This window comes from Xiphophorus hellerii, chromosome 3, assembly GCF_003331165.1.
Source record: "Xiphophorus hellerii strain 12219 chromosome 3, Xiphophorus_hellerii-4.1, whole genome shotgun sequence".
Classification (NCBI taxonomy): Eukaryota; Metazoa; Chordata; class Actinopteri; order Cyprinodontiformes; family Poeciliidae; genus Xiphophorus; species Xiphophorus hellerii.
In genome coordinates, this window is record NC_045674.1 from 6,577,136 (window position 1) to 6,603,347 (window position 26,212).

Sequence of the window (26,212 nt, forward strand, 5' to 3'; positions counted from 1 at the left end):
TTGGCTTCTGAAAACCAGTAAATAGTTAACAAGACAGTTTCCCCATAATATAAGTGAAATAATCTGCCGGTGGAACCAGAACTTTTTCATCAATATCTTGCTGAAAAGTTACTTTTTAACTTAGTTTGTCTAATTTCAAGTGTACAAAGATATTTGCACTAGAAACTAGACCAAACATATTTGGTAAGATTTTGTGTTTTTGCAGTGAATTACATCAAATATTTCTAATGTGAATGTGTAGTTTACGATTTCAGTTAATTTTTACCAGCTTCATATTTTCTCCTGAAATAACAAAGCCCAACATTACTGTGACTCACCCAAGATTAAAAGGTTGGCAGTAAGCCACGGCGTATCAGCTCGCCTGCTGCTCCTCTGGTCATGTCGGTCGAGTTTATAAAGACCCGATGTTGTGGGAACAGAGAAATGCCCCGAAGAGCCTCAGATGAATGAACAAGAGTCACTCACCATCACTAAATGAGGTAAAGCAACATTCCAGTCCATTTAAAACCGTTTTCATTTTGTTTAAACTTTTATTTTTTTTACTTGTTTGCAGACAAATGCAAAGTTTTAGCTGCAGTATTTGACATCAGGTAGACGTGGACATAGTACCCAAAAATTGTACTCAAGTAAAAGTTACTTTTTTACTTAAGAGTAAAAAAAGTATTTGTTAAAAAGTCTACTCAAGTACTGAGTAACTGATCAAATTATCAATCATTTAATATTTAAAAATTGCAACATTAGATTGAGCAAAATATGAAGTTAAGTGGAAATTTTGGTATTTTAAGGACCAAAATGATAATAATTCATATAAGTAACAAAAAATAACAAGATCATGCAAAATAATGTTTTTTTCCAAGTCAGTTTCTTTCAATAAAAAACGTTTGAAACTTTAACAGAAACTGCAGGTGTGCGTCTGTGTCTGTTAAATTTCTGGTTAAAACATGTTTGGTTTTTATTCAGTGGGTAGAAAATCCTGAAATTTTACTTAAGTAAAAGTAGAAATACTTAACTATAAAATAACTAAAGTAAAAGTAAAAAGTACAGCGTAGTAAAAATACTTCTAAAAAACGTTACTCAAGTAGATGTAATGGAGTAAATGTAACTAGTTACTACCCAACTCTGCTGTTCAGTGTTTAAATCCAAAGTGAAAGTTGTTGTTTACCTGCGGTTCTATGAAATGAATGACTAACGTCACTTAATTTAAATGTCTGATCCATTTTTGTCTGGGTTCTCTGAATCTACAGTCATGCAAACGCCGGCTCTCTGCTTGTTTTGCGTTTTAAACACTTATTTCTTGTATCAGTCTCTCCACCTGCTGCAGGTTCTCAGTTTGAAAATGTTCCTGCACAGAAGTCCAATCAGAGGCGTGGGGCTTTGGCTTGTTCTGCTCGCTTTCACGCATGGCGCCTCAGGCCAGAGGAGGAAGGAGGCAAAAAGCAGCAACTACAAACTGCAAGACGACGGAGGAAATGGTATCTTTGTTACGAAGTCTTTGTATCCTCTTGGTGAGTTTAATTTACTTGATTATTGACAGATTAAAAGGGGTAACATTTATTTGTCATTTATTTGTTGGTAGGTCTTTAAAAGTCTTGTTCAACCTCTTTTAGTAGTTGTTTATTTTTCCACTGAACAAATCCCAAAGGACTTTGTTTTGTTGTCAAACTTTCACCCACATCGGCCTCTTGTACTTATATTACTGACAGCTAATTAAAAACACAATAAACTAAAACAATTACACAGTTCACACCAGCTACAATTAGAAATTATTTTTCTCTAGTTTCTAGTGCAATTTTCTAAGAGCACTTGAAATAAGACAAAACTAACTTACAAGTAACTTTTCAGCAATATATAGGAGCTTGTTTTAAATCAATAATTCCTCAATATTGATGAAGAACTACTAGTTAAATTGGCAGATTGTTTCACTTGGATCAAGACATTTTTCCCTTGTTACAAGTGAAATAAACTGCCTACTTTTTTATCAGTACTAAGGAATTATTAACTTAAAACAAGCTCCTAAATGTTGCTGAACAGTTACTTGTAATTTAGTTTTGCCTTTTTTCAAGTGCAGAGAGTGGGTGACAGGACCCAAAAGAAATATTATGTCTGTACTGGGACTGAAGTTACTTGTGAGCAAGAAAGCATTGTCACAACTGAAAGGTTTTTGGTTAAAGATCCCAAGTGTAACGAGCCACAAGAGAAAATCAGAGAGATTCTTAATGACAATAAATGTGAAATTCAGGGTAGAATCCATCAGTAAATTAAAGAAGAGGAGCTTAAATACCAGGGAGCTGAATTACTGGAGGCGGCTGATTAGAAACAGGGAGCAGCTGTGAGGAGAGACCGGGCAGGCAGGCTGAGGGAGAGCAAAAGACACAGAGAGCAAATATAACAAAGGAGAGAGGAATAAATAAACTAAAAGATATAAGAAATAAACTAAATATAAAATGACTAGTCAAATGAGAGCTAGGTGTAAGTAAATAAGCGGCTGGAGAAAACTGATCCAGTGTCTGAAACAGAAATAATAACTTAGCCAAAGCACAAAATGAACTAGTGATCAAAAATGCACGTCCTGGGGGCGTGCTGTGGTGGCGCAGGGGGTTAGCACGCCCCACGTTTGGAGGCCTTAGTCCTCAACGCGGACGTCGCGGGTTCGACTCCCGGTCCCGACGACCTTTGCCGCATGTCTTCCTCACCCTCCTGCCTGTCTGCCTACTGTCGAAAAAATACGAGCCACTAGCGCCGCAAAAAACTCTTCGGAGAAAAAAAATAAAAATGCACATCCTGGTTTTTTTGGCCCTATTGAAATATTTCACAAAACTGCAATGGAAACACTTTTTTCACATCACAAACATGATCAACAACCAGATGTTTCCACTGGTGCAACCAATGAAGAAGACGACAGGAAGTAGTTGGCGGATGACAGCGTGGCATGTTTTTTAATGACTTATCACACGATCATGTATGATTTTAATGGAGTTTCTTATTTAAAAGATACTGCAATTGTAAAATCGTCTTTTTCGACAGTAGCAGAACATTGACAAAGATTTGGGCACATTTGTAATGGAAATGCAGCTACTGTGAAAGTCGTGCCAGTGCAGAGATTTGATTTTGGACATTCATTGCAAAATTATCAACGTGAAGATTTTGTTTTTTTATAAAACATGATAAGGATGAAGGATATCATATCAATAAAAAAAGGATATCAATAAAAAAAACCTACTTGCCAAGTACTAAGAGAGTAGCAGCATAATAAGTAACTAAGCACAAAGTATTTTTGTTCTTGTAAAAGGTTGTGTAGCTCAGGAAAGTAGATCCACTGTTAGCGTTTAGAGTACTTCACTGTCTGTCATTTGCTTGACTCGCAGGACGTAACTGTAGCCTGGAGGTGATTTTCATTCTGGACAGCTCTGAAAGTGCAAAAACTAAACTATTCCAGCAGGAGAAGATCTTTGTGTTGAGGTTCAGCACAAAGCTCTCTATGCTCAAGATGACCGGCGTTTCGCTGAAGGTCCGAATGGCTGCACTCCAGTACAGCAGCTCTGTGTCCGTCGAGCACAGATTTGTTGACTGGAAAGACCTGGACTTGTTCCACAGTAAAATCAACGACATGAGCTACATCGGCCAAGGAACCTTCACCTCTTTCGCCATTACCAACGCCACGCAGATGCTGCTGCAGGAAACGCAAAAGGAGGCTGTCAGGATCGCGGTGCTCATGACCGACGGGGTCGACCATCCCCGCGGCCCCAGCGTGATTGTGGCTGCCGAAGAGGCCAAGCGCCACGGCATCAAGATCTTCACTGTCGGGTTATCATATGTCTCCTTTCAGAAAGAGAACAAGGAAAAGCTCCAGGCCATCGCAAGTTCCCCTGCGGAGCGGTTCGTCCACAGCATGGAGGACCCCCAACTGCAAGAGAAGCTGCTCAAAGAGATGGTGAGTGCAGAGGTCAGATGGCATGGTAACTGGGCTGCCAGATCTGACTGACAGTTTCCAGCCTAAAAACAACAAAAACAAAACACCCAACTCCCCAAAAATCAGCCCAAATCTCAACCTTGAATGAAATTCATGTTGATAGTGCCAGATATACTCATATATGTGTGATATACCGGTATATATGATCTCGTGTCCCATACGTCAATTATATATATATATATATATATATATATATATATATATATATATATATATATATATATATTATAAAATATAAGTAAAACAAAATACTCAAGATGAAGACAGAAATATGCTTTACTGTCCCACAGAGGGGAAATTCAGGAAAATGCCAAATGCAATGCGTATCTTTCTGATTGGCTTCCAGTCAAATTTATCAAGTTGCTTTGCTCCTTAAGGTAGAAATGGAAAATTTTCTAAGAAAAATGCCGAAGGAACCGCCCAGCTGCTCTGTTGTGGAGGACTCCTCTGCAAAAAAACCCCAAACTGTTGAGATTAAATAAAGTTTGATGCAAATATATGAGATATTCATCACTGTTAGTGAAGGACAATAAAACTGGACCAAATAATTTCAGACAGATTTTGTTTTGTGTTTCTTGCAGGGAGCCGTCGCAGTGGAAGGCGTGAGTTTGTGGACGAATTTAATCATTTTATTTTGCTACTAAATCTGTAAATTACTGCACTAACAGTTATTTCTTTCTCAGTGCCCACCATGTGTGTGTGAAAAAGGAGAGAAAGGCAGTTCAGGCAGTCCTGTAAGTTTGTAATCTTTAAAAAAAACAAACATGTTCCTGTTTCGAGTTGAAGTCACACAAAAAAGCTTCAACAACATTCCATAAAATAGATTTTCTTCTATTGCAAAACTGTTGTTTTCATGTATTTTAATACTTAATGTTTTCATGATCTTAAACCAGCACTTTGAAAGCAAATGTGAAATGTTTGTATTTCATAATGATAAGATAAAAATGCAATATAGCCATGTGAATCTCTGAAAACCCAGGTCTGTATAACAACATTATTCAGATTTGTTTAAGTTACTAGAACAGCTGGTGCAAAAGTAATGACAGCTTTAGGTTGGTTTTCAAAGAGATTTTAAAAGCCAACCTTAAAGCTTACATGAAGTGTTCTTGAAGAGTGGAAACTGCCTGGTTGTTTTTTAATCGTTGTGCTTATTCTGAAAACAGGGAAGAAAAGGAGACCAAGGCGACGAAGGGCCATCGGGTCAAAAAGGAGCAAAGGTTAAGTTTTAACAAAAAGAAGTGCTTATAAAATGGTTTACTGTTTAATTCTGTGCAACTAAGTGTGATGTGGGTTATTTTTAAAGGGTGAACCTGGATTAAATGGCAAACCAGGAAATGATGGCTCAAAGGTAAAAATATACCAAATCATTGCTTGTTCTGCTTCTAACATCATGATGAATCTCTTATGACTGATCTCTTTTCAGGGATTTCCAGGTTTTAAGGGCAACAAGGTGAGTTACAGTGTTGTTTATTTGCTTAATTTAAAATGTGAGTTTGCTCAGGCATTAAGCAGCTGAGTCTGTCTTGCAGGGGATGAAAGGAAACTGTGGTCTTCCAGGAGGAAAGGGTGCCACTGTATGACTAAAGTTCATTTAAATATTTTATTGAACATCAGGGACGCTGTGCCTTTGTGGTGAGATAAGTCTTATCTTTCAGGGACTTGAAGGACCTCCAGGCCCACCAGGATTAAAAGGAGAACAGGTAGAGCTTTCAGGAGTTTGAATTTTTATATAATTGTGAGTTATTATGCTTCCTTGAACAGGTTAGGATATGTTTATTGGCTATAAAAACATTTTCATTACATTCTTACGGATTTTAGTCGGGTCAGTTCTGTCTATTTTGAGCTTTTTTCAGAATGACCCGTTTTAGGGCTCTGTCACTTTAAATCCAAATAAGCTTCTGCTAACGGCGCCCATCAACTCAACGATTACGCTCACACGTCAAAATGTGTGAATTGCGGACGCGCAATTATACAAACTGTACATTTTTGAAAAGCCGAAAAAGAGCCTGCTGTACAACCAGCAAGAATGGAGAAAGCTGTTTCTGAACGGTAAGTCAACAACAAAACACTTGTCATTTCCAGCAGCCTTTGTACAGCGCACACTGCGGTACAACTAGTTGACCAAAATTCCTGGCGCTCCGCTTTGGTTGCTAGGTAACGGGGCTGGGCTTGGCTGAGGTTGCTAGGTAACGGAGCAGTGCCCGTAGAATGTAACTTAAGGAGGTTTTTGAAAAGGTTGATTTTTTTGAAACGCCTCAAAACAATAACAGTGTGTAAAGGTTAAAGTTATGCTACAAAAACAATTTCTTAGCATTTTTGGTCTTTTTTTTAGTGGACATATCTACACTTGAATTAAGACAGGTCAGGATACTTAGGAGCTTATATTAATAAAATAATTCCTTAATATTGATTTTTTAAAAGTACTAGTTATTTAATTTTATTTAATTTATATCAAGACATTTTTCCCATGCTGTAAGGGAAATAATCTGCAGTGGAACTAATACTTTTTCATCAATATTACGGAATTGTGGGCTTAAGACAAGCTCCAAACTCTTGCTGAAAAGTTACTTGTAACTTAGTTTGATCTTATTTTAAGTGTATTACAATATTTCCACTAAAATGTAAACCAACAATACTTGGTGTGAGTTTGTGTTTTTGCTGTGCAGACCCTGGTCCCAGTGCCATTTACCACCCTCCGACACTGTGACAACCCCCTGGCAGTAATGTAGTATATAAACGTTCAGCCTAATCCAGTCTGTATCATGCTAAGCTATACTGAAAAACACAAAATATTACCAAGTATTTTGAATTGAGTTTCTACTGCAAATATCTTTGTACACTTGAAATAAGACAAAACTAACTTGCAAGTAATTTTTCAGCACAATATAGGAGCTTGTTTTAAGTAAATAATTTCTTAATATTGGTAGATTATATAATTTGTAGAGTGAGATAAGTGTATTGTTATAAGTGAAATAATCTGCCAGTGGCACTAGTCCCTTTTTAATCGATATTAAGCAATTGTTTATTTAAAACACGATCCTATATCTTGCTGAAAAGTTACTTGTAATTTTGTTTTGTTTTGTTTCCAGTGTATTTAGATATTTCCACTAAAACGTAGACCAACAATACTTGGTATGATTTTGTGTTTTTGAAGTGTAAGTGGCCTTCAAAAGGTCACATCCGCTCTGATTCTCCTGTTACACCTGGCTGACATTCAGAAGTGTCCGATTCCCCTCCAGCTTTTTTATTGTTCTTCGAGTATCCATGTTCTCCATTACAAGCACCATGGCAGTCATTTTGCTATCCGGCAGCCACAGTAAAACAAGAACATCAGGATTTGCCCTCATCAGACCGTCTGTCTTCTGCTCATTCAACCTGAAAAACTTTAGTCCTGTCTGCACTAATGGAATGTGAGTTTTGGATTATTGGTAATCCCGACACCAAAGCTGTGAAATCCAGGCTTGCAGGATGTTATTCTTCATTGGGATCAGACTTTGTGCTGTGAGATTAGTGGAAGGACCTGGCCACCGTTCTTTTTTCTCCTGCGCTACTAGCAAAGAGCCGGTCTAGCCTTGTTGTTTTATGAGCATGGTCTGATAATCAATTGGAATGAAAGCCATGCTTGTTGATGTTGGCTGGCCACCAAATGTAACACACAATTTTTAACCCATTCATGAACGATTTGATTAGATTTTTTTTCTATCAGATGACAAAGAAAAGAAGTTGTAGAGAAAAAAACTTGTTGATGATAGTAAAGAATGTTCCCATGCGGGTTTTTTGTTTTTTTGCAGGGCGAAATAGGACCAGTGGGAGACGTTGGGCCTGAAGGCCCAGCAGGACCTAAAGTAAGACTTTATAATACTTCTAATTTCAATGACTAAAATCATTTTATTTTTTTACTGACTGCACAGTTTTTCAAAGCCTGTTTCTTTAAGGGCAATTTAGAAATATTTGTTTTGTTTTTTTGGCAAGAACAAAAATATGTTATACTTTAAAAATGTGAAAGTTACAATTGCACAAAAATATGTCTTCGCAATTGTCACGATAACAAATATTGCTGGACGATAAATTGTCCAGCAATAATATTATTGCGATAAACAATATCATAAAACCATTTTTAGTAATATAATGGTGATGGCATAACAATGCAAGAACACATTAAGAAAGATCTGATTGAAGGCTCTGTTTATCACAAGAAGAGGTTTGTCCATCATATTCTTGCTGATTATTATTAATTATTTTTATTTTTAAGTATTTGCTGAGATGTGTTGAAGGACAAACTGAAAGGCTAAACGTGCATAAATATAAAGTAACAAAACAATCACACTATGAAGATATTTTATTTACATTTCTACAAAATAAACTTTATTATTCCTTTAAATGTTAAAATCTTTTAATTTATCAAAGCTTAAAGTCAAACTTTATAAACTTTATTCTCATTCTCTATAACATTTTGAATCTATTCTCTATGGTTAAATTCAAGCATTTATAGGAAACCACGGTAGCCTTTGGTTTCCTAATATTTTTTTTACATGTGAAAATTTTAATTTTTGAACTTTTACACATGTGAAACATGGTGTTAGAATAATTTTTGAGTGTGAAAGATTAGTTATGGTTTTAGAAATGTTTTATCCATATGTGAAATGTATGGATTTTGAAAAACAAATTTCTTCAAATCTGCAAAATACATTTGGATATTCTCCTTCTCAAGTTAATCCATTGGATTACACCTGAGTATTCATGTGTAATCCATATGTATAAAATGTGTAAAATATGTGGAGTTGGCATTTAAAAAGCTTTAAATAAGTTTGTGTTTTGATTTATGGAGACAGAAAAACTTTGTATATTCTTTCAAAGGTTTTATTTATAAATTAATAGCAGCCATACTGGTTGGGCTTCTGTGTAATGTTGCATACCAGTGGTTACTGGTTGCAATTTAATTCAACATTTTACCAACTCTGTTAATTTGCCATGATGTGACCCTGCCTCCCTCAGGGGGACAGAGGGCATTCTGGTGAACCTGGACCACCAGGAGACTTTGGGATCGGTCCTCCGGGAGCCAAGGTGACTTCCTTATACAATCTCAATAAAACATGTGATCCATGTCTAAGCTTTCATTTCTACTTTAGAAGAGTAAAATATGAAGCAATAATTTAAAAAAAACACACAAAATCCCAATTTATAGAGTTCATGTGTAACTGAAACATTTTAAATAACTTGAAACTGCATTTTAACTTCAGGTTTTATGTCACTGGATTTGTAACTAATAATGATTTGATAATTGCCTTTTTTTTCAATTAATCTGTCGATTAATCGGATAGAATTGGCACAATCTGGAGATTTTTCATCTAACCACCTACAAATTATTTTATGCAATGTTATAAATACATTGAAAGATGCAAATAAGAAAATAATTTAATTATTTTTTAAATAAGAAAATAATTTTATTCACAACATTCCTTTCATGTACAATTGATCATTTGTAGCAAAGATTGGATTTGCTATTTAAAAGAAAAACTTCTAACATGTGAAAAGCTCAACATTTTATGCTGACCTTAACACCAGGACGGTGTAGAGGTGATTTGGTGATTTTTGTTTTGATTAACCATTTAATAATTTCATAGAAAACGGTGCTTAATAGGAAATTTTTAAAAAGTATTTAAACTGGGTGAAATAAAGCTACGCCACTCAAGGAGTTTTGGTTACAACATATTTACAGACAAGCGGTCTTTTGTAAAGTTTTGGCTTAATTACTGCTCTGAGTGTGTTGGGGTTTTTTCAGAAAATGTTTTTTTTTTAGTCTGTGTACTCCAATTAATGATTAATCAAGTACAAAATTAATTGCCGATTATTTCAATAATTGATAAATCATGATTAATTGCGATTAATCCAATTAATTAGCCCTAGTTTGACGCTTTAGTCTGCTTACAGGGTGAAAAGGGAATTCAGGGAAAACCCGGTGGAATTGGACCAGCTGGGAAAGGAGATCCAGGACCGCCTGTGAGTATGAATATACCGACTGAATGGGGCTTTTCTACTATTTCTGTTTCCCATTAGAAACAATGAAATGTTAGTTTTCCCTCACACTAGTGACAAAGTTGACAGAAAAATAAAACGGTGTTATGGATGATTTTTCCACAGCAGTATAAATAAATGTTTTTATTCAGATCAGTATTTCTTTTAGGGCCCCCAAGGACCAGCCGGACCCCAAGGAAAACCTGGAATCCCAGGAGAAGGGTTTCCAGGACCAAAAGTGGGTAATTCTACAACGCTGGCATCCAGCATTGTACAAATTTCTCATGTTTATGGCTGAAAATATTTTTAGCGCATAAGGTATTATTTACAATTTTTATTATTTTTTTCAGATTCATTATTAAATTAAATTTGTGATTTGTTTAATTTAATGATTCAGTCAAACAAAGTCTAGTCAAAAACACCCAGAGTGATGTTTGACTTCAGTAAAAAGAAATCTCCTTTAGTTAAAATGTTTTTATCCCTAGAAGTAAAAGCGTACATATATTTATAACCTGGATATTTTGTGGCCACTCTATGCTAAATTTAGTCATTTTTGTTGCAGGGGGACAGAGGATTTGAAGGTCCACGAGGAAACCGCGGGCCTCCTGGTATCGGGATCAAAGGTGACAAGGTACAGAAATAAAACACTAATTATTAATTAAAGTTAACTGTCTTCAGTTGTTTTCTTGTTTTGTTTTGTTCTTGTAGTTGTCACATTTTTCAGAACTGGCTCTGTAATCATTGTCTTCAGGGTAATTATGGGCTTCCAGGACCCCAAGGTCCAGTTGGTGAACCAGGAATTGGACTTCCTGGGGAAAAGGTACAAATTAGATTATGGACGCAACTCATTTATGATTAACTGTCATTAGCTCCTATCAAATCACTAAGAACATCCAGTTAGACCTGCTTTTTAGTGTTGTAGTTTGGTCACCATCCAAAAGAGGGCGCCACTAATTATCCTTAAAGGCAGCCAGGCGACGCAGGAATAAAAATGGCGGCCATTACCTGAATGGTAAAGAGAAATGGTCTAAATAGTGTGGGATGCAAAATGTACTTTAAGTAATTATGTTATGAAATATAAACACTCGATTTATGTATACAGAATCAATTTGTACAAAAATGAAGCACTTTCCAAACCTTGAAAACACCACATTGAAATTCAAGGATTTCAAGCACCCATATAAACCCTGTGATATTTTTTTCTCTCTTGTGAATGTTGATGATGCAGAACATAGTAGACCATTTAAGTCTAACTTAAAGTTTTGTGGAATAGCTCAGAAAGAATGGCAGCAAATGAAAACCTCCAGAAGTCCCCACTAAATCTCTGCTGTTTAATTTTTAAAGTGTAAAATCTAATGTTCTGTCTCTTAGGGAGTCCAGGGTCCAGTTGGACTTACAGGACCCAGAGGAGCTCCAGGAATAGGACTAACGGGGCAAAAGGTAAGGACTCCGTGTCTAAATTTAAAGGTTACTGTTGTTTGGACTGAGTTAAATTTACATGAGCTGTTATTGGCGAAGTTATTAAAATACAAACGTTGTTCTGCATTTAGTTCAGAGAGTTAAGCCAATTTATTTTAGATTTGAAATTCAGATTAGAGTTTTATTTTCAATGTAAATGTTTCGATTGGACTCTGTTTATGGTCCAAACTGAAATGTACCATGTTTGTTTCTTCAAATTCCAGTTTATTTTCACAAAAACCAACAGCTTATATGTCTACCTAACAACAGACAAATGTATGTTTTATATGTTTGGATAGTCTTTTTTCTACCATTTGACTTAATAAATGGAACAAAACAGTGTAATAGACTGCTACACCAGTTTTACTGTAATGTTAAAAATACTTTCTGACCGATAATTTTTAGGGGAACCAGGGTCTCCCGGGTGAGCCTGGACTACCAGGAGAGAGGGGAGTGGGAGCACCAGGACCAAAGGTATGTACAACCACATCTGGAACAGAGAAATAAACAAGAGGTGGTACATTAACATTTTAATTTCAATTAATTAATTACATACAGTAGATTTTAACGCAATTAACTGCTTCATTTTTGTTACTTTTTACATACGACAGTCCCAAGCCGGAACCTTTGTTGTACGTTTCTGGTACGGCCATAAATCTTAGGCACAGGCTAAATCCACAAACAAAGCTTTGACTGACAAGGCTGCTTCTCTGGGCCCACCAGGGGTTAATTTTCACTTCCAAAAACGATCTGATCTGATGCTGAAAAAGGCTGTTGAGTGCAATTTGTGCTAAAAGTAAATGTAAATGCTAAGCAAATGTTTGCGTCCACAATCCACATAATTTCTAAAGTAGTTTTTGAAGGATTTTCATGAATGATCAGGGGTTGCTGAAACACTTAGAAGCTGAATGGGTTTAATTGCACTTTTCACCAATCTGATGGATGAATAACCTAATAAACAGATTAGAAACAATAAATATGCCTATTCGTCTCCTGGGGCTGCCTCCTTATCGTGGTGGAGGGGTTTGAGTGCCCCAGTGATCCCAGGAGCTATGCTGTCTGGGGCTTCATGCCCCTGGTAGGGTCACCCAAGGCAGACAGGTCCTAGGTGAAGGACCAGACAAAGCGCAGCCTGAAGACCCCTTAGGATGAGTTATAACAATGGACTTGGTGTTCCCTCGCTCGGACACGGGTCACCGGGACCCCACTCTGGAGCCAGGCCTGGAGGGGGGTCATGATGGCGAGCGCCTGGTGGCCGGGCTTTTACCCATGGAGCCCGGCCGGGCTCAGCCCGAAGAGGAGATATGGGTCCCCCTCCCATGGGCCCACCACCTATGAGAGGGGCCAAATGGGTCCCCTCTCATAGGTGTGATGGGTGGTGGCCGAGGGAGGGGGCCCTGGCGGTCCGATCCTCGGTTGCAGAAGCTGGCTCTTGGGACGTGGAATGTCACCTCTCTGGTGGGGAAGGAGCCGGAGCTAGTGTGTGAGGTCGAGAGGTTCCGGCTAGAAATAGTCGGTCTCATCTCGACGCATGGCTCTGGTTCTGGAACCAGTCTCCTTGAGAGGGGCGGGACATACTTCCACTCTGGAGTTGCCCACGGTGAGAGGCGTCGGGCAGGAGTGGGCATACTTGTTGCTCCCCATCTCAGCGCCTGTATGTTGGGGTTTACCCCGGTGAACGAGAGGGTAGCCTCCCTCCGCCTACGGGTGGGGGGTGGGTTCTGACTGTTGTTTGTGCTTACGGGCCGAACGACTGTTCAGATTACCTGGGAGGAGGCTCCGGGGAAGACCCAGGACACTCTGGTGAGACTATGTTTCTCGGCTGGCCTGGGTACTTCTTGGTATTCCCCCGGAGGAGCTGGAACAAGTGGCTGGGGAGAGGGAAGTCTGGGCCTCCCTTCTTTAGCTGCTACCCCCGACCCGACCCCGGATAAAGCGGAAGAAAATGAATGGATGGATGGAAGGAATATGTCTATTTACTAATTTAGCACCAAAAATGGTTTTTGAATTGTTTATGTCTATTTTGTAGATGTATATTTTCAATTATAGTGCAATTTTATTAATTACAAGCCCTGCAATTAACTCAACAACAACAAAAATCAAGTCTCACCACTAAAACACTTTTCTATTCATATACTATACACATCAATGTGTAGAGTAAATTAGCTACTAGATGCACCATCCAACAGAAATATCTTAACTTTATTTTCCTCAAAACTACCAAGAAAATTTTCTGATTGCTCGACCAAGACCAAGATTTTATAAATTAGATGGGCGAAAACATAACTTATTTATTCTTTAATATGTATCCCTTTTTTTTCTACAAATCTGAGAACAGTCTAATCCTCATTTGTATCTCCTTTTCCTCTCTTTAGGGTGATTCTGGAGTTCCAGGTTCATCAGGATTCCCTGGTATACCAGGAGAGGACGGGAGTCCAGGACAAAAAGTACAATTTAAGCACTTTTCTCTTTTGTTAAAATTAGGGATGCAAACAATTAATCGACTTACGATTAATGTTTATCATATAAAAAGTAGTTCCAATCAAATAACTAATAACATCCACTTTAGACCTCTTTTTTAGTGTTGTAATTTGGCCGCCATCCAGCAGAGGGCGCCGCTGGTCATCCTTAAGTGGAGCCTTTGATACAAGAATTAAAGAAGGCGGCGGGGCTCAAAGGAGGTGTGGGGTGGAAAATGCACTTTATGCGGTTCTGTTTTGAAATATAAACACGCGATAAGGTCCTAAAGTTATCACCACAATAGTGCTCAACCGAACTGCATGACGCAGCAGCGTCAGAATATAACGATCAGCAAGAGAAAACTTTTTTTGTTGTTTAAATCAATGAATTGTTAATCGATCAATAAGATCAATCAACGTTAGACTTTCTCATTAATCTATAACTTGCATCCCTAATGGACCCGGTTTGGAACATTTCAAACCAGCTCGTTATTTTTTCTGTATTCTATTCTGACTTTATTTTAAAACAACAATAGGGTGATGTTGGTTTGCCAGGACCCAGAGGACCTGATGGGATTCCCGGGAGAGGAGTTCCTGGAGGAAAGGTAGCAATTAATGGACATTTGTTAAAGAACAAAATGTTGGGGTTTATTCTGTCTGTTTCTGATTAAAGTAAAACATTTTTGATGACACCTTGGCAGGGCGACAAAGGGGACAGGGGCAGCAGAGGCCAGCCAGGTCCATCCGGTCCAATGGGACCACTGGGTCCAAAGGTATGGGAAGCCTGAGTAGGAAAATCTGTTAATGGAGTGAATTATTTTTCAAGGTACTTAAAAGTATGACGGAGTATTGGGGCCATAAAATTAAAATGAATTAATCAATTAATTAATCACAAGAAAAAACTAATAAAATGATGAGAATAAAATTGTAAGGGAATAAAGTCAAAATATTACAAGAATAAAATCATAACATAATGAGGAGGAAGTCATAATATTGTGAGAATAGTCATAATAATATGAGGAGAAATGTATAATGTTTCCAGAATGACGTCATATTTTGTGAATGAAGTTGTAATAGAAAATAAAGTCATAATATTACGAGAATAAAGATGTATGAGAGTAAAGTCGAAATAATATAAGAATAAATCACATTAAAGTTAAAATATTAGACATAATATTTTGAAAATAAAGTCATAATATTACAAGAATAAGGTCGTAATATGACTTTATCATCAAATTACTATAAAAAATACTGTTATTCTCATAATATGACTTCAGTCTCATAATTAATTGTTTTTATTTTCTGATTGTAGCCCTAATATTATAATATGTATAAAAGTCTCGTTACACTAAGAAGTGAAATCTCATGATTTTTCTTTTTTAAAAATGTCCTCTGATAATTATTTCCGTCTTAGGGCGATTCAGGAAACGTCGGACTGCCAGGAGCGACTGGACCTCCAGGGAGGGGCATTTCTGGTCCCAAGGTCAGTGGATGTTTCTCAAACTAAAACCTTCGCATCTTTCAAGAACAACAGTTTCCTTATTTATTTTTCTGTTCAGGGAGATCAAGGCCCACCAGGTCCAGTTGGACAAATGGGAGAGCCTGGTGTTGGTTTACCTGGACCCAAGGTGAGACCAGTTCAGGTTTTCATGATCTTCACTGAAAATCTTTAGAGTGAGTCCAAGTCCGTTTCTGCAGGGCGACCGAGGGCCGCCTTGTCCTCCTGGGCCTCCAGGACCGAAAGGTGAAGGTTTCGTCGGCTCTCCAGTGAGTATCAAATGACTCAAGAAGATTTTTTTTTTAATTCATTTTGGTGTTGCAGGAAAGTCCACTAAGATCTGGGATGTGTGTCGTTTTTTAAAAGGGACTCCCAGGACCTCCTGGTCTGCCAGGAGAGACTGGACTTGATGGCATTGGTTTGCCGGGGCCCAAGGTAAATGTCTCACCATCCAGCATGAAAACATGATTTCATGAACAAAAGTTTGCACAGAAAATGTATAAAATAAATAATATTTTACTAAAACTTCAATGTTTCTATGATGTAAAGAACCACTGATGTGTAATATAAATATAGATTGTAGAAAAATATAATGGAAAAAACGATCTTTGCTAATGTGCAGTTGCAATTATGCAGCTTGTACATCTTGAAAAGCAAAAGTAGAGCCTCCTGCACAACCAACAAGAATGCAGCAAGTGGTTTCTTGGTGGTAAAAACTAATTTATTGATAAAACCATCAATATATGTTGTCTTAAGTCTGTTTGATTTTCAGGGGGACAGGGGTTTTCCTGGACCGCCTGGTCCTGCTGGGCCTCCAGGAATTGGTCTGTTCGGTCCTAAGGTAATCAGTTAACATTTAATACAAATTCAGAATAAAATAATTTTGGCTTTAATTAGAACTCTGGAATCTCTCTGAGTCACTGGAGTAGAGAAGATAGTAAGCCAAAAGATTTTATGTCTGATCTACAAACAGGTTTTATAAGATACAAACATATTTTTAAAGGTGACCTATTATGCCTCCTTTAACTGGTTAGGATAAGAATATGGGCAATAACAAAACATGTTCACTACGGTTTTTGCACAAAATCATTCTTGATGAGATTTTAGTCTGGTCAGTTCTGTCTATTTTGAACTCCTTTCTGAATGAGCCGTTTTAGGGCTCTGTCACTTTAAATCCAAATAAGCTGCTGCTGGCCACACCTCTCCCAACTCAATGTTTATACTCGCACGTGAGAACGGCTGCAAAACAGATGCACAATTATGCAACCATACATATTTGAAAAGCAGAAGTGGAGCCTTCTGCGCAACCAACAAGGATGCAGCAAATGGTTTCTGGATGGTAAGTCAACAACAAAACACTTGTCTTTTCCAGCAGCCACTGTACAGCGCATACAGTGGTAAAACCAGTTGACCAAACATGCAGGAGCTCCACATTGCTAGGTGACGGGCTGGGCTTGGCTAGGGTTGCTAGCTAACGGCGCAGTTCCTGTGGAATGTGACTTGACAATGTGGAGGTTTTTGTTCACTCGAACTGGACACAGGCTGACCTGTATGGATATTTACATCAACCCAGTGTGGGTAGTTATTTTTCTTTGGAGAACTCTATATCAAGGTAGCAGTTTAAACCCCACCGTGTTAGCTCTGGTTGCGCAGCTCTACGTGAACTGCAGGAATAACTTGTTGTCGGGCATCTGTTTGCAGCCATTTGCGCGTTGAGCGAGTGGTGAGAATGACTTATTGTGGACAGAATTATGTCCACCGTTTACATCTGAACACGCTGCCCTGCGTGTGGCTCTGTCTTCCCTGTAGAGTCTCTGTATGGCCCCGGGTGGCCGGTGCGAACCAGCGCTAGTCTCATCATGCAAGTTCAGCCTTAGCAAGTTTTCTGGGGGAAACCCTGAAAAAACATTAACTTATTACCAGAAAACAGCTGGGTGTTTTTTCTTAATCACTTGGGTTGTTTTGAGAAGCAGTAGAAACCCAAATGGAAATATAAAACCGTTAAAATATGTATTTTGCATAATAGGTCCCCTTTAAAAAAAACTTTTAAAAACTGTGCTGTTAGGTTAAGTTTTATAATTAAAACTTAATTATAAAACTTGACGTAATGGCTTTAGATTGCTATTACTGTCTGCAATTAAAAAATATTTGTTTCCTGCAGGGTTCACCAGGTCCGGCTGGACCTCCTGGCCTTCCAGGTTTACCAGGAGAAGGTGCACAAGGAGAGAAGGTACCAATTTATTCTACACTAAAACATTGGTAGCTGAATTACTGTATAAAATACAACATACCCACATCTACACCATTGTTATTAATAAAAACCACTTCCTTCCTAGAGATAGTGTGGCTATGTTGTAACCCCTCATAAAGGGAGTTTGTTTTTTTCCAGGGGGATCGTGGATTTCAGGGGATTCCAGGACCCAGAGGTCCTCCAGGACAAGGTCTGCAAGGAGACAAGGTGCTATTTAAATTTTTAGATTTGTTTTTGAAATAAAACTCTATTGTTTATGTTTTAATTATGTGAGAAAAAGATGAAGATGTTTGAGTTACTTTGCTCTTGCAGGGAGACAGAGGTCTCAGAGGTGAGACTGGAAAAAAGGGAGACAGAGGACAGACTGGACAGTCAGGAGACAAAGGATCTGCGGTAATGCATTTTGTCACCAGATATTCTATCACTGGTTGATAGTTTATGATTTTAGTTAAGTTTAAGTGTTTAATTCATAGCTCATTGTATATGACCTGTTTTGAATAACAGGGCAGAATGGGGCAGAAAGGGGAAGCTGGACTAACAGTGAGTGTAAAGAATTATTTTTCATTAATAAATGCTTTAAAATACTTTACAAACTTCTAATCTGAAGCCATTTTGGGTCCAAGATTATTTATACACCTTGCAGATTTTAGATTTGAAATTATTTTCATTCGGCCAAAGATTTTGTAATCTGTAATATGTTTTCAAAACAACTAAGCTTTCAGCAAGTATACTGTATACGACAGGGGTGTCCAAAGGGTGGCCCGCAGGCCATTTGCAGCCCTCAGACACTTTCTTGCGGCTCCTGACTGCAATTAAAAAAAGAATTAAAATTTGCCCCCCAGACAGAAGGTTGGTTTAAGCAAAGCCTTTTTGTTTTTCAAAATGGAGCAAAAAAATGATCAGACTAAAAATATTTTTACAGTAAAAGATTCTGACTACAACAAAAGCAAACTTTGCTCCACCCAGATCTGCTTTTAATAAATTTACTAAACTTGGATAAATACAGGTAGTATTTTCAAATAAAGAATGGCGCAAATCTTGTTTCTATTTATTGCTCAGAATTTATTTACCAAATCTGTTTTGTTTTTCAAATGAGACATAAATACATTTGAAAATTGGATGCCTTTCTTTTAAGGCGGCAAACCTGCAAAACTCTTTAAGTTTTATATCTAAAGTAATTTACACATCAAGAAATCTGACTACTTCACTTGATTAAAGTACTGAGGCTTAGTTTATTGGTAAGAAGGAAAAACTAATTTTCCTTTGAGTCCTTTTCACTTGATTGTGGTCCATGTGACAAAAAGTTTTGACATCCCTGGTATATCATCTTAGTTTTTAATCAATCTTCGCTCTTTTTTTCCACAGGAGACTGAGATTATAGAGCTAATCAGAAAGATATGCAGTAAGTGTCTAATTTTAGCTATATTAGCTGCTTTTGAATTACAAATGTGCGGAAAACCTTGTCGATAATCTTCTACTGTAAACATTTTTTTTCGCAATTGCAGTGTTTATTACATATGAATTACATTTAAAATCGCAGGTGAATAAGTTTGTTAATGCGATAAGTCATTAAAAAAACATGCCGCGCCATCATCCTCCTGCCACTTCCTGTCATTTTCTTCTTAGTCGTTTCTGCCTGTAGTAACATCTGCTTGTTGATCATGTGACTCCTGTGATGCGAAAAAAAGTGTTTCCATAACAGTTTTGAGAAAAACACAAATTTTCAGATGGCAGAAAAACCACCTGATACTAGCGCAAAACTTTTGATCAAAAAACGTTTATTTTTAAACTGCCATGTTTCCAACTGATGCAGACAGTAGCTGCATTTCCATTACAAATATCCACAAAGATTTGTCAATATTCCGCTAATGTCAAAAAAACACCATTTCCTACTACTTCCTGTCGTCTTCTTCAAAGTTTCCACCAGTAGTAACATCCGGTTGCTGATCACATCGTGCAATGCGAAAAAAAGTTGCAGTTTTGAAAAATACATCAATTTTGATATGGCTGAAAAACCACCGCATCCTAGTGCAAAAACTTTTATTGAAAAACACATGAAGCAAATTTATTTTTGTATCTCCAATTTGCGCAAATTTATAGTCAATGGAAATGCAGCTGATGCTGAGCGTGACTTCCTCTTACCAATGTAAACCTTCTTCACCTTCCTCTGTTTTATCTGCTCTTCCTCATCAGATTGTAGCGAGTCCTGCAAGCAAAAACCTCTGGAACTGGTCTTTGTAATCGATAGCTCAGAGAGCGTGGGGCCTCAAAACTTCCAAGTGATCAAAGACTTGGTGAACGCTGTGGTGGACCGCACCACAGTCAGCTGGAACGCCACGCGTGTGGGTGTTGTCCTCTACAGCGACATTAACGTAGTCGTGGTCGACCTCAAGCAGGAAGCCACAGCGGACGAGGTCAAATCCGCAGTTTACGCCATGGACTACCTGGGCGAGGGAACCTACACGGGCAGCGCCATCGAAAAAGCCAACCAGATATTTGAGGCGGCACGGCGGGATGTGAGGAAGGTGGCGGTCATCATCACAGATGGACAGACTGACACGAGGGACGTGGTTAGCCTGGAGAGCGCGGTCCTGAAAGCTAATGAAAGTCAAATTGAGAGGTTTGTTATTGGAGTTGTGAATGAAAGTGACCCCAACTCAGAGGAGTTCAAGAAGGAGCTCAACTTCATCGCCTCAGATCCTGACCAGGATTACATGTTCCTGATCAAAGACTTCAAAGTGCTTAAAGGTGACATGTTCATAATTTTATGGCATTTTTTTTTACCTTTAGCACTAAGCTACAGTTTGAACCAATTGTTTCCAAACACAAACATGTTTTCCTTCACATTAAATCACTCTAAACATTTCCTATTCAACTCAGTTAATGTCAGTAAAATATTCATGCTTGGTAAATGCCAGGATATTAAGGACTTTGCACAACATTTTCCAAAGTCAGAAGTTTACATGCACTGCTCCTTTTTCTTTTTGTGACTATTTTCACCATGTAACTTATTCATTAAAAATGTCTCAGTTTAAACTAAATAGTTAGCAAGCTAAATATTTTGTTAATAAATGGAATAGGTAGCTTCAAACCAAATATTTAACTAAAAAATATTTGGTTTTTGCTATATATGTTGCTAATAAGGTAAATATTTAGTTGGCAGTTTGGAGCTAAATATTTAGTTTGTGAAGTAAACAACAGCTATCTATGGTACATTCAAGCACACTTTGTACAACTCCTTTAAACTTTTTCCCATCCCAAATGTCTTATATTTATTTAGTTTGAAGCTAAATATTTAATTAGCCAGGTATGATCCAAATTAACTATTTCGTTTAAACTAAACATATAGTTAAATATTTAGGAAGCAAGTATTAAGTTTTGAACTAGATATTTAGTTTCTAAATATATAGTATGGAGCTAGATATTTAGATTGTAAACTAAACATTTAACTTGTTAAATAAATATTTAAATTGAAACTGACACTTTTAAATTAATGAATAACATGGTGAAAATATGTTTCTTTCTCTTTTCACAATTAGTCAAAAGAATGGTCAAATTATTGGTTTTAATGTCTGACTAATCTTAAAAATATAACATTTAGGGCGCATTCAAAATATACAACCATCATTTTGCAACACATCGTGGGGCCAGAGAGCAGATGTTCCCATAAAAGTTAACTTCCTGTGTAGTGGATATTTAGATTTTTAAAAAAGCATAAATAGATGTGCATATTTCAGACTGAGTTTTACTAAAAAAAAACAAAAAAACAAACTGCTGGTCTGAATGAAACCCAACGGAGCTTCAGGCTCATGGTTGATGTTTCGGTTTTGCAGTTCTTGAGAAAAGACTCCTGCGATGTGTCTTTGAAGAAGGAAAGGTTGCCCTCTTTGACCACCCAACGATAGCCACATTCCTTCTTCCTGGGATTTCACAAGGGACTGGTAAAAATGGAAGAGCTCCATTTAGGACGGGTGGAGACACTCCCACTTTCCCAGGAGACTCCAGGAGGGACAAGATAGTGGTAAGAAGAAGGAACTTTTTCTCTTATCTTGGTCACAACAGTCCAACTTTACCTTATCAGTAGCTGCTTTTCCATTTCAAAGTAGGGCTAGGCGATGTATCTAATATACTCGATGTATCGCGATATTTTCAATTTACGATAGTTAAAATGGCTATATCGCAACTATCGAGAATAAATTGTTCAAATAATAAACTTCCGCCGTCAAATTCACTGCGAGTATGGTTTGTCCGACACCCTGTGAATGCATCACTAGTTCCTCTCCCGCCCTCCCAACCTGAACATTTTCTACCAATCACGCTGTGAGAAGGAAACAAACGATATGATGACAGGAGAGTTTGAGGCGAGCGGCTGAATGAGACGGTAACTGAAGACGAATCAGATGAACTAGTCTAGTTCCGAAGAGAAACAGCACTGGATCAATAATTTGGCAGTGGTTTGGATTTTATATGGAGGATGTCGAACAAAATGAGGTAATTTGCGAAACATGTTATAAAACTATTGCCACAAAAGGTTGTACCACAAATTTATTTCACCACCTACTCAGACTACTCGTTTACATGCCGTTCATAGCCGCGCTGCCGCGGTAGAACTAGTCCGTTAAAGTGAAATGGGATTTAGTGGCATTTAGTGCTGGGAAATGGGAAAAATAACTCAAAACTACTCTTTTTTTAAATCTCGCTCTTGTCGGCTTTATGATACGCGCAGACTCGTTGCCATAGCAACAGACAACAACGCGACTTTCTGTATCAGTATTCAGCACCAAAAACACTCAAACATAGAGCATAACATTCAGTTCGTTACAGTTTTATGCTTTTAGACCTGATGTGTATTTTGCTTTTATTAATAAGTGATCACTGTGGTAGATTAGCCACCGCTGCTATTAGCCATGCTAACACAGTGGTGGTTGATTAGCTAATTTAAACACCTGCTTTACTGATGATCTGTCCAAAACACACCTTATCCCACAGCACATCTATTTGTTAAGTTCGTCAAAGTCAAGCATAACTGACCTACTTCCCTCTCCCTTGCTATTTTGTTTCTAAGTTAAAACTTATTTCTCACCTTGGTATCTAGTCATAGTGTGTGGACAGTTCATAGCAAAACATCCTTTTTTATATGAGCTTACATTTAAGTCTAGCAGGGAAATGGGGGCAGGAACGTGGTTGGGTGACATCATGCTGCAAGGGATCTATAATTTAAAATAACATTGGAGCTCATTTAAGAATATCGTGATACATATCGTGTATCGTGATATAGCAAAAAAATATATCAAGATATTAGATTTTTCTCATATCCCCCAGCCCTATTTCAAAGGTGTGCAAAAACTTTAGAGATGTTCCAGAAATGGCAAAAAACACAATTTTCCACATGAATGTTTATTTACATGATAAATCATTAGATAATATGCCGTGACATCATCGTCCTACCACTTCCTGTCATCATCTTTGTTTTTCCTGCCAGTAGCAACATCTGGTTGTTGATCACATGACTTGTGTGATGTGAAAAAAAAACAACAGAAATTTGCTTAATGGAAACACAGCAATGTCGTAAAAACTCATTTTGATAAAAAGATTTTGCGCTAAGGTCATTGGGATTTTTCAGCTGTATCGAAGTTGGTGCGTCTTGCAAAACTGCAATGGAAACATTTTCCCATAACAACCGGATGTTACTACTGGCAGAAACAAAGAAGAAGACTCAACGTTAAATTTATTTACATCAGATTTTAACTGTGTTTCTTATTTAATGGAAACACCCCAATTGCAAAATTGTTTTTCAACATTAGCGGAATATTGACAAGGTTCTGCGCCCATTTGTAATAGGAACATAGATAAGTCTCCTTCTTTATGGAAGGGGTCACACTTGCTGATGAGCAGTTTATTAAGTTCATTTAAATATATATTTTTTAACAGCCAGGTTACCCAGCATCCCAATTAGAGCCGGAGTTGGTCCTTCCCGAGAGACCAAACACAGACGAGGACAGAAATCCTACAGAACCTCAGAGGTTCCCCTTCTTTGACAGGGAGCTTTACCGACCTGTAGAAGAGTTCCTCCCACCGTTTGATGCAAACAAACCCAAACACCAAGAGCCTGGAGCCAACGGACAAGCCGGTGCTTCAACGAGGGCTCTGACCAAGAAAGAGTCGTCTTTGGTAATTTCTCCCCCACTAAAGCCATCAGACTCCTGGAGATCAGGTACAATATTTGGACCGAAGAACAGTTTTTGAGTTCAATCTGTAAGGAATTAAGTTCTATTTCCAGACCAAATCTTGTTTTCCTGAGAACTGTGACATTTTTTCCTCTAACAGCGGGTTGCAGCCAGAACCTGGATCCAGGCCCATGTCGGGACTACGTGGTGAAGTGGTACTATGATGCCACATCAAACTCCTGCGCCCAGTTCTGGTTTGGCGGCTGTCAAGGAAACCAAAACCGGTTTGATACAGAGAAGAAATGTAGAGAAACCTGTGTAAAGGTCTAATTCTCTTAGCAATAAAAATGTATGTTATTAAGTAAACACTAGTGAAACATTTTGGTCTGATATACATGTGACTGTTCCAGTAATTTCCTCTTTAGTGCTTTCATTTCTCTTTATTATTGAGCATTACTAACCATGAAGTGATTAGATCAAATCAACAAATGATTACAATTTTACAATGTAAGAGGATGGTCATGAATAAATGTATGTTTTCTTTATACTGTTGACAGGAAATGTTGGTATATTGTGTGAATAAAGCTATAGCACAGAAAAGGACTGGTCTGCCAAGACTGCAGTCCCTCCTGGTGGTTGATGAAAGATTTATACTAACAGAAACTTTAAATATGAAAAAGGCTGCCAAAAATTGAATAAAATGAATTCAACTAACAGGTGATGGTTTCTAGAAATTGTTTTTGCATCATTGTTTGTCCCAAGTGTAAAATTAAGCTAAATATTTGCTTGTCCTCCAATTTGACAATCTTCTAATCAGAAAGATGGCAAATATTTATTTAGGTTATTTCAACTTATTTTATAATAATAATTAAACATTTGATTTTATGGTAAACTATAATTAAACTTGTATTGTTAAAAATTAGATTAAGTGTTTTTATTTCTGCTTCTTTCCCCTCATCTTCCCTCCAAATTTGAGGCCCCATTTTGAAAAACCTGTCCTTCCTAGGATGGGCTATACAAAACATGTTCATTACATTTAATTTTTTTGAACAAAATCATTCTTAGATAATGAGATTTTAGTTTGCCCAGTTCTGCCTATTTGGAGCTCCTTTCTACAGTTTCCCTGAGGTGCAAACCACTACAACATTAACGAAACCACTACAACACGGAAAGGGTACGTCCCAGTAGGAGACCTGAGAGATCGCTGATTGGAAGACAGTGCTTTTGATGTAATTATTGTGCCCCAAAACAATTAAATAATCACATCAAAAAGTTTGAAACATTGTCCTTTTTAAAAATATATATTATTATTCCCATATATAATAATGTGTGAGAGATTGTGTCAGTGGCATTCATTAACTTGAAATACTTTGCAGAACGGTACTTTCAATATGGCAGACACTATAACGTATCGCAACAACGGGCCAACCCGCTCAAGCGATAATTTCCGGTTCAAAAGCACTGTCGTCCAATCAGCGATCTCTCAGGTCTCTAACTGGGACATGCCCTTTCCGTTTTTGTTAATGTTGTGGTTTCGTTAATGTTGTAGGGCTTTTGAATTTATGGCTCTTTGCACCTCAGCTTCCGCATTCGGGGAAAAGCGGCTCAATCTTTTCCGATCTATTGAAAAAGGCTCTTTACACTGGGTGTTTGCAGGGCTTGTCCAAGGTAACAGTTAATAATGTACATGATCCGAAGCCCCGACAAGTAAGCTGGAGAAAGGTTTTAAGATGTTCGCCTCGTTATACACAGATAAGAAGGTGAGTTTTACTTTCTTTAAACTTTGTGGCTAACATTAGCTTTAGCTTATGCTAGACATTTTTCTTGTAAAAATATGTTATTTAAGTATCTAAACATTTTTCATCCATTCTAACGGACAATGTTTTTACCTTGTTTTCAAGTATATTACGTGCGTTTATTGTCGTTAGTGTCAGAGACGGTTCAGGCTTTTTGCTTCTGAAGCCTGAGGAACAACAAGCCCATAGCTTAACAGTAGAGCAGCTCTGGTGTCGGAGTTCTAGTTCAGCTGACGGTTCAGGTTCAGTTGTTGCTTTTAGAAAAATATGGCCGTGTTCCTTAAGGTCTCCGTGTTATTTCGCTTTATTAGTTTTGCATGCTTCTTGTGAAGCAGGACGGTGTTTACAGCAGTGTGTACAGGCGGATCAGTTGCTCAGCTGTCTGGCTCTGGTCTGCTCTCTCGTTCCCATAAACTCTTTCAAGCTGAATACAGAAGTGATTCCATGGAAATAACACAGGAAGCTCCTTTACCTTCTTCTTTAGGCTGAAGAAGCTGATCCGGAGTGAAGTGAAGGCTGTAAACTTTGCTGTGCGGCGTTAGCTTTAACTGGTAGCGACGAATATTTACAAGCCACCGTCTTCTTAATTCAGGACCGC

The 26,212-nt window shown here is 37.8% G+C and overlaps 1 protein-coding gene across 1 annotated transcript; it reads left to right on the top strand.

Annotated features, from left to right (window-relative positions):
- Window positions 1-429: 429 nt before the first annotated feature.
- On the top strand, window positions 430-24,521 carry col28a1b (collagen, type XXVIII, alpha 1b). The gene is made up of 35 exons (XM_032556744.1): window positions 430-479; window positions 1,304-1,505; window positions 3,366-3,931; window positions 4,552-4,572; window positions 4,654-4,704; window positions 5,134-5,187; window positions 5,274-5,318; window positions 5,394-5,420; window positions 5,500-5,544; window positions 5,626-5,670; window positions 7,762-7,815; window positions 8,966-9,034; window positions 9,902-9,970; window positions 10,155-10,223; window positions 10,548-10,616; window positions 10,737-10,805; window positions 11,357-11,425; window positions 11,849-11,917; window positions 13,819-13,890; window positions 14,439-14,507; window positions 14,604-14,675; window positions 15,317-15,385; window positions 15,462-15,530; window positions 15,601-15,669; window positions 15,767-15,835; window positions 16,173-16,241; window positions 17,562-17,630; window positions 17,790-17,858; window positions 17,964-18,044; window positions 18,156-18,191; window positions 19,017-19,053; window positions 19,845-20,399; window positions 21,485-21,672; window positions 23,583-23,865; window positions 23,979-24,521. Exons 1-35 carry the CDS (start codon window positions 447-449, stop codon window positions 24,146-24,148), a joined length of 3,672 nt encoding a protein of 1,223 aa, XP_032412635.1. The 5' UTR covers window positions 430-446; the 3' UTR covers window positions 24,149-24,521.
- The last annotated feature ends 1,691 nt before the right edge of the window (window positions 24,522-26,212 follow it).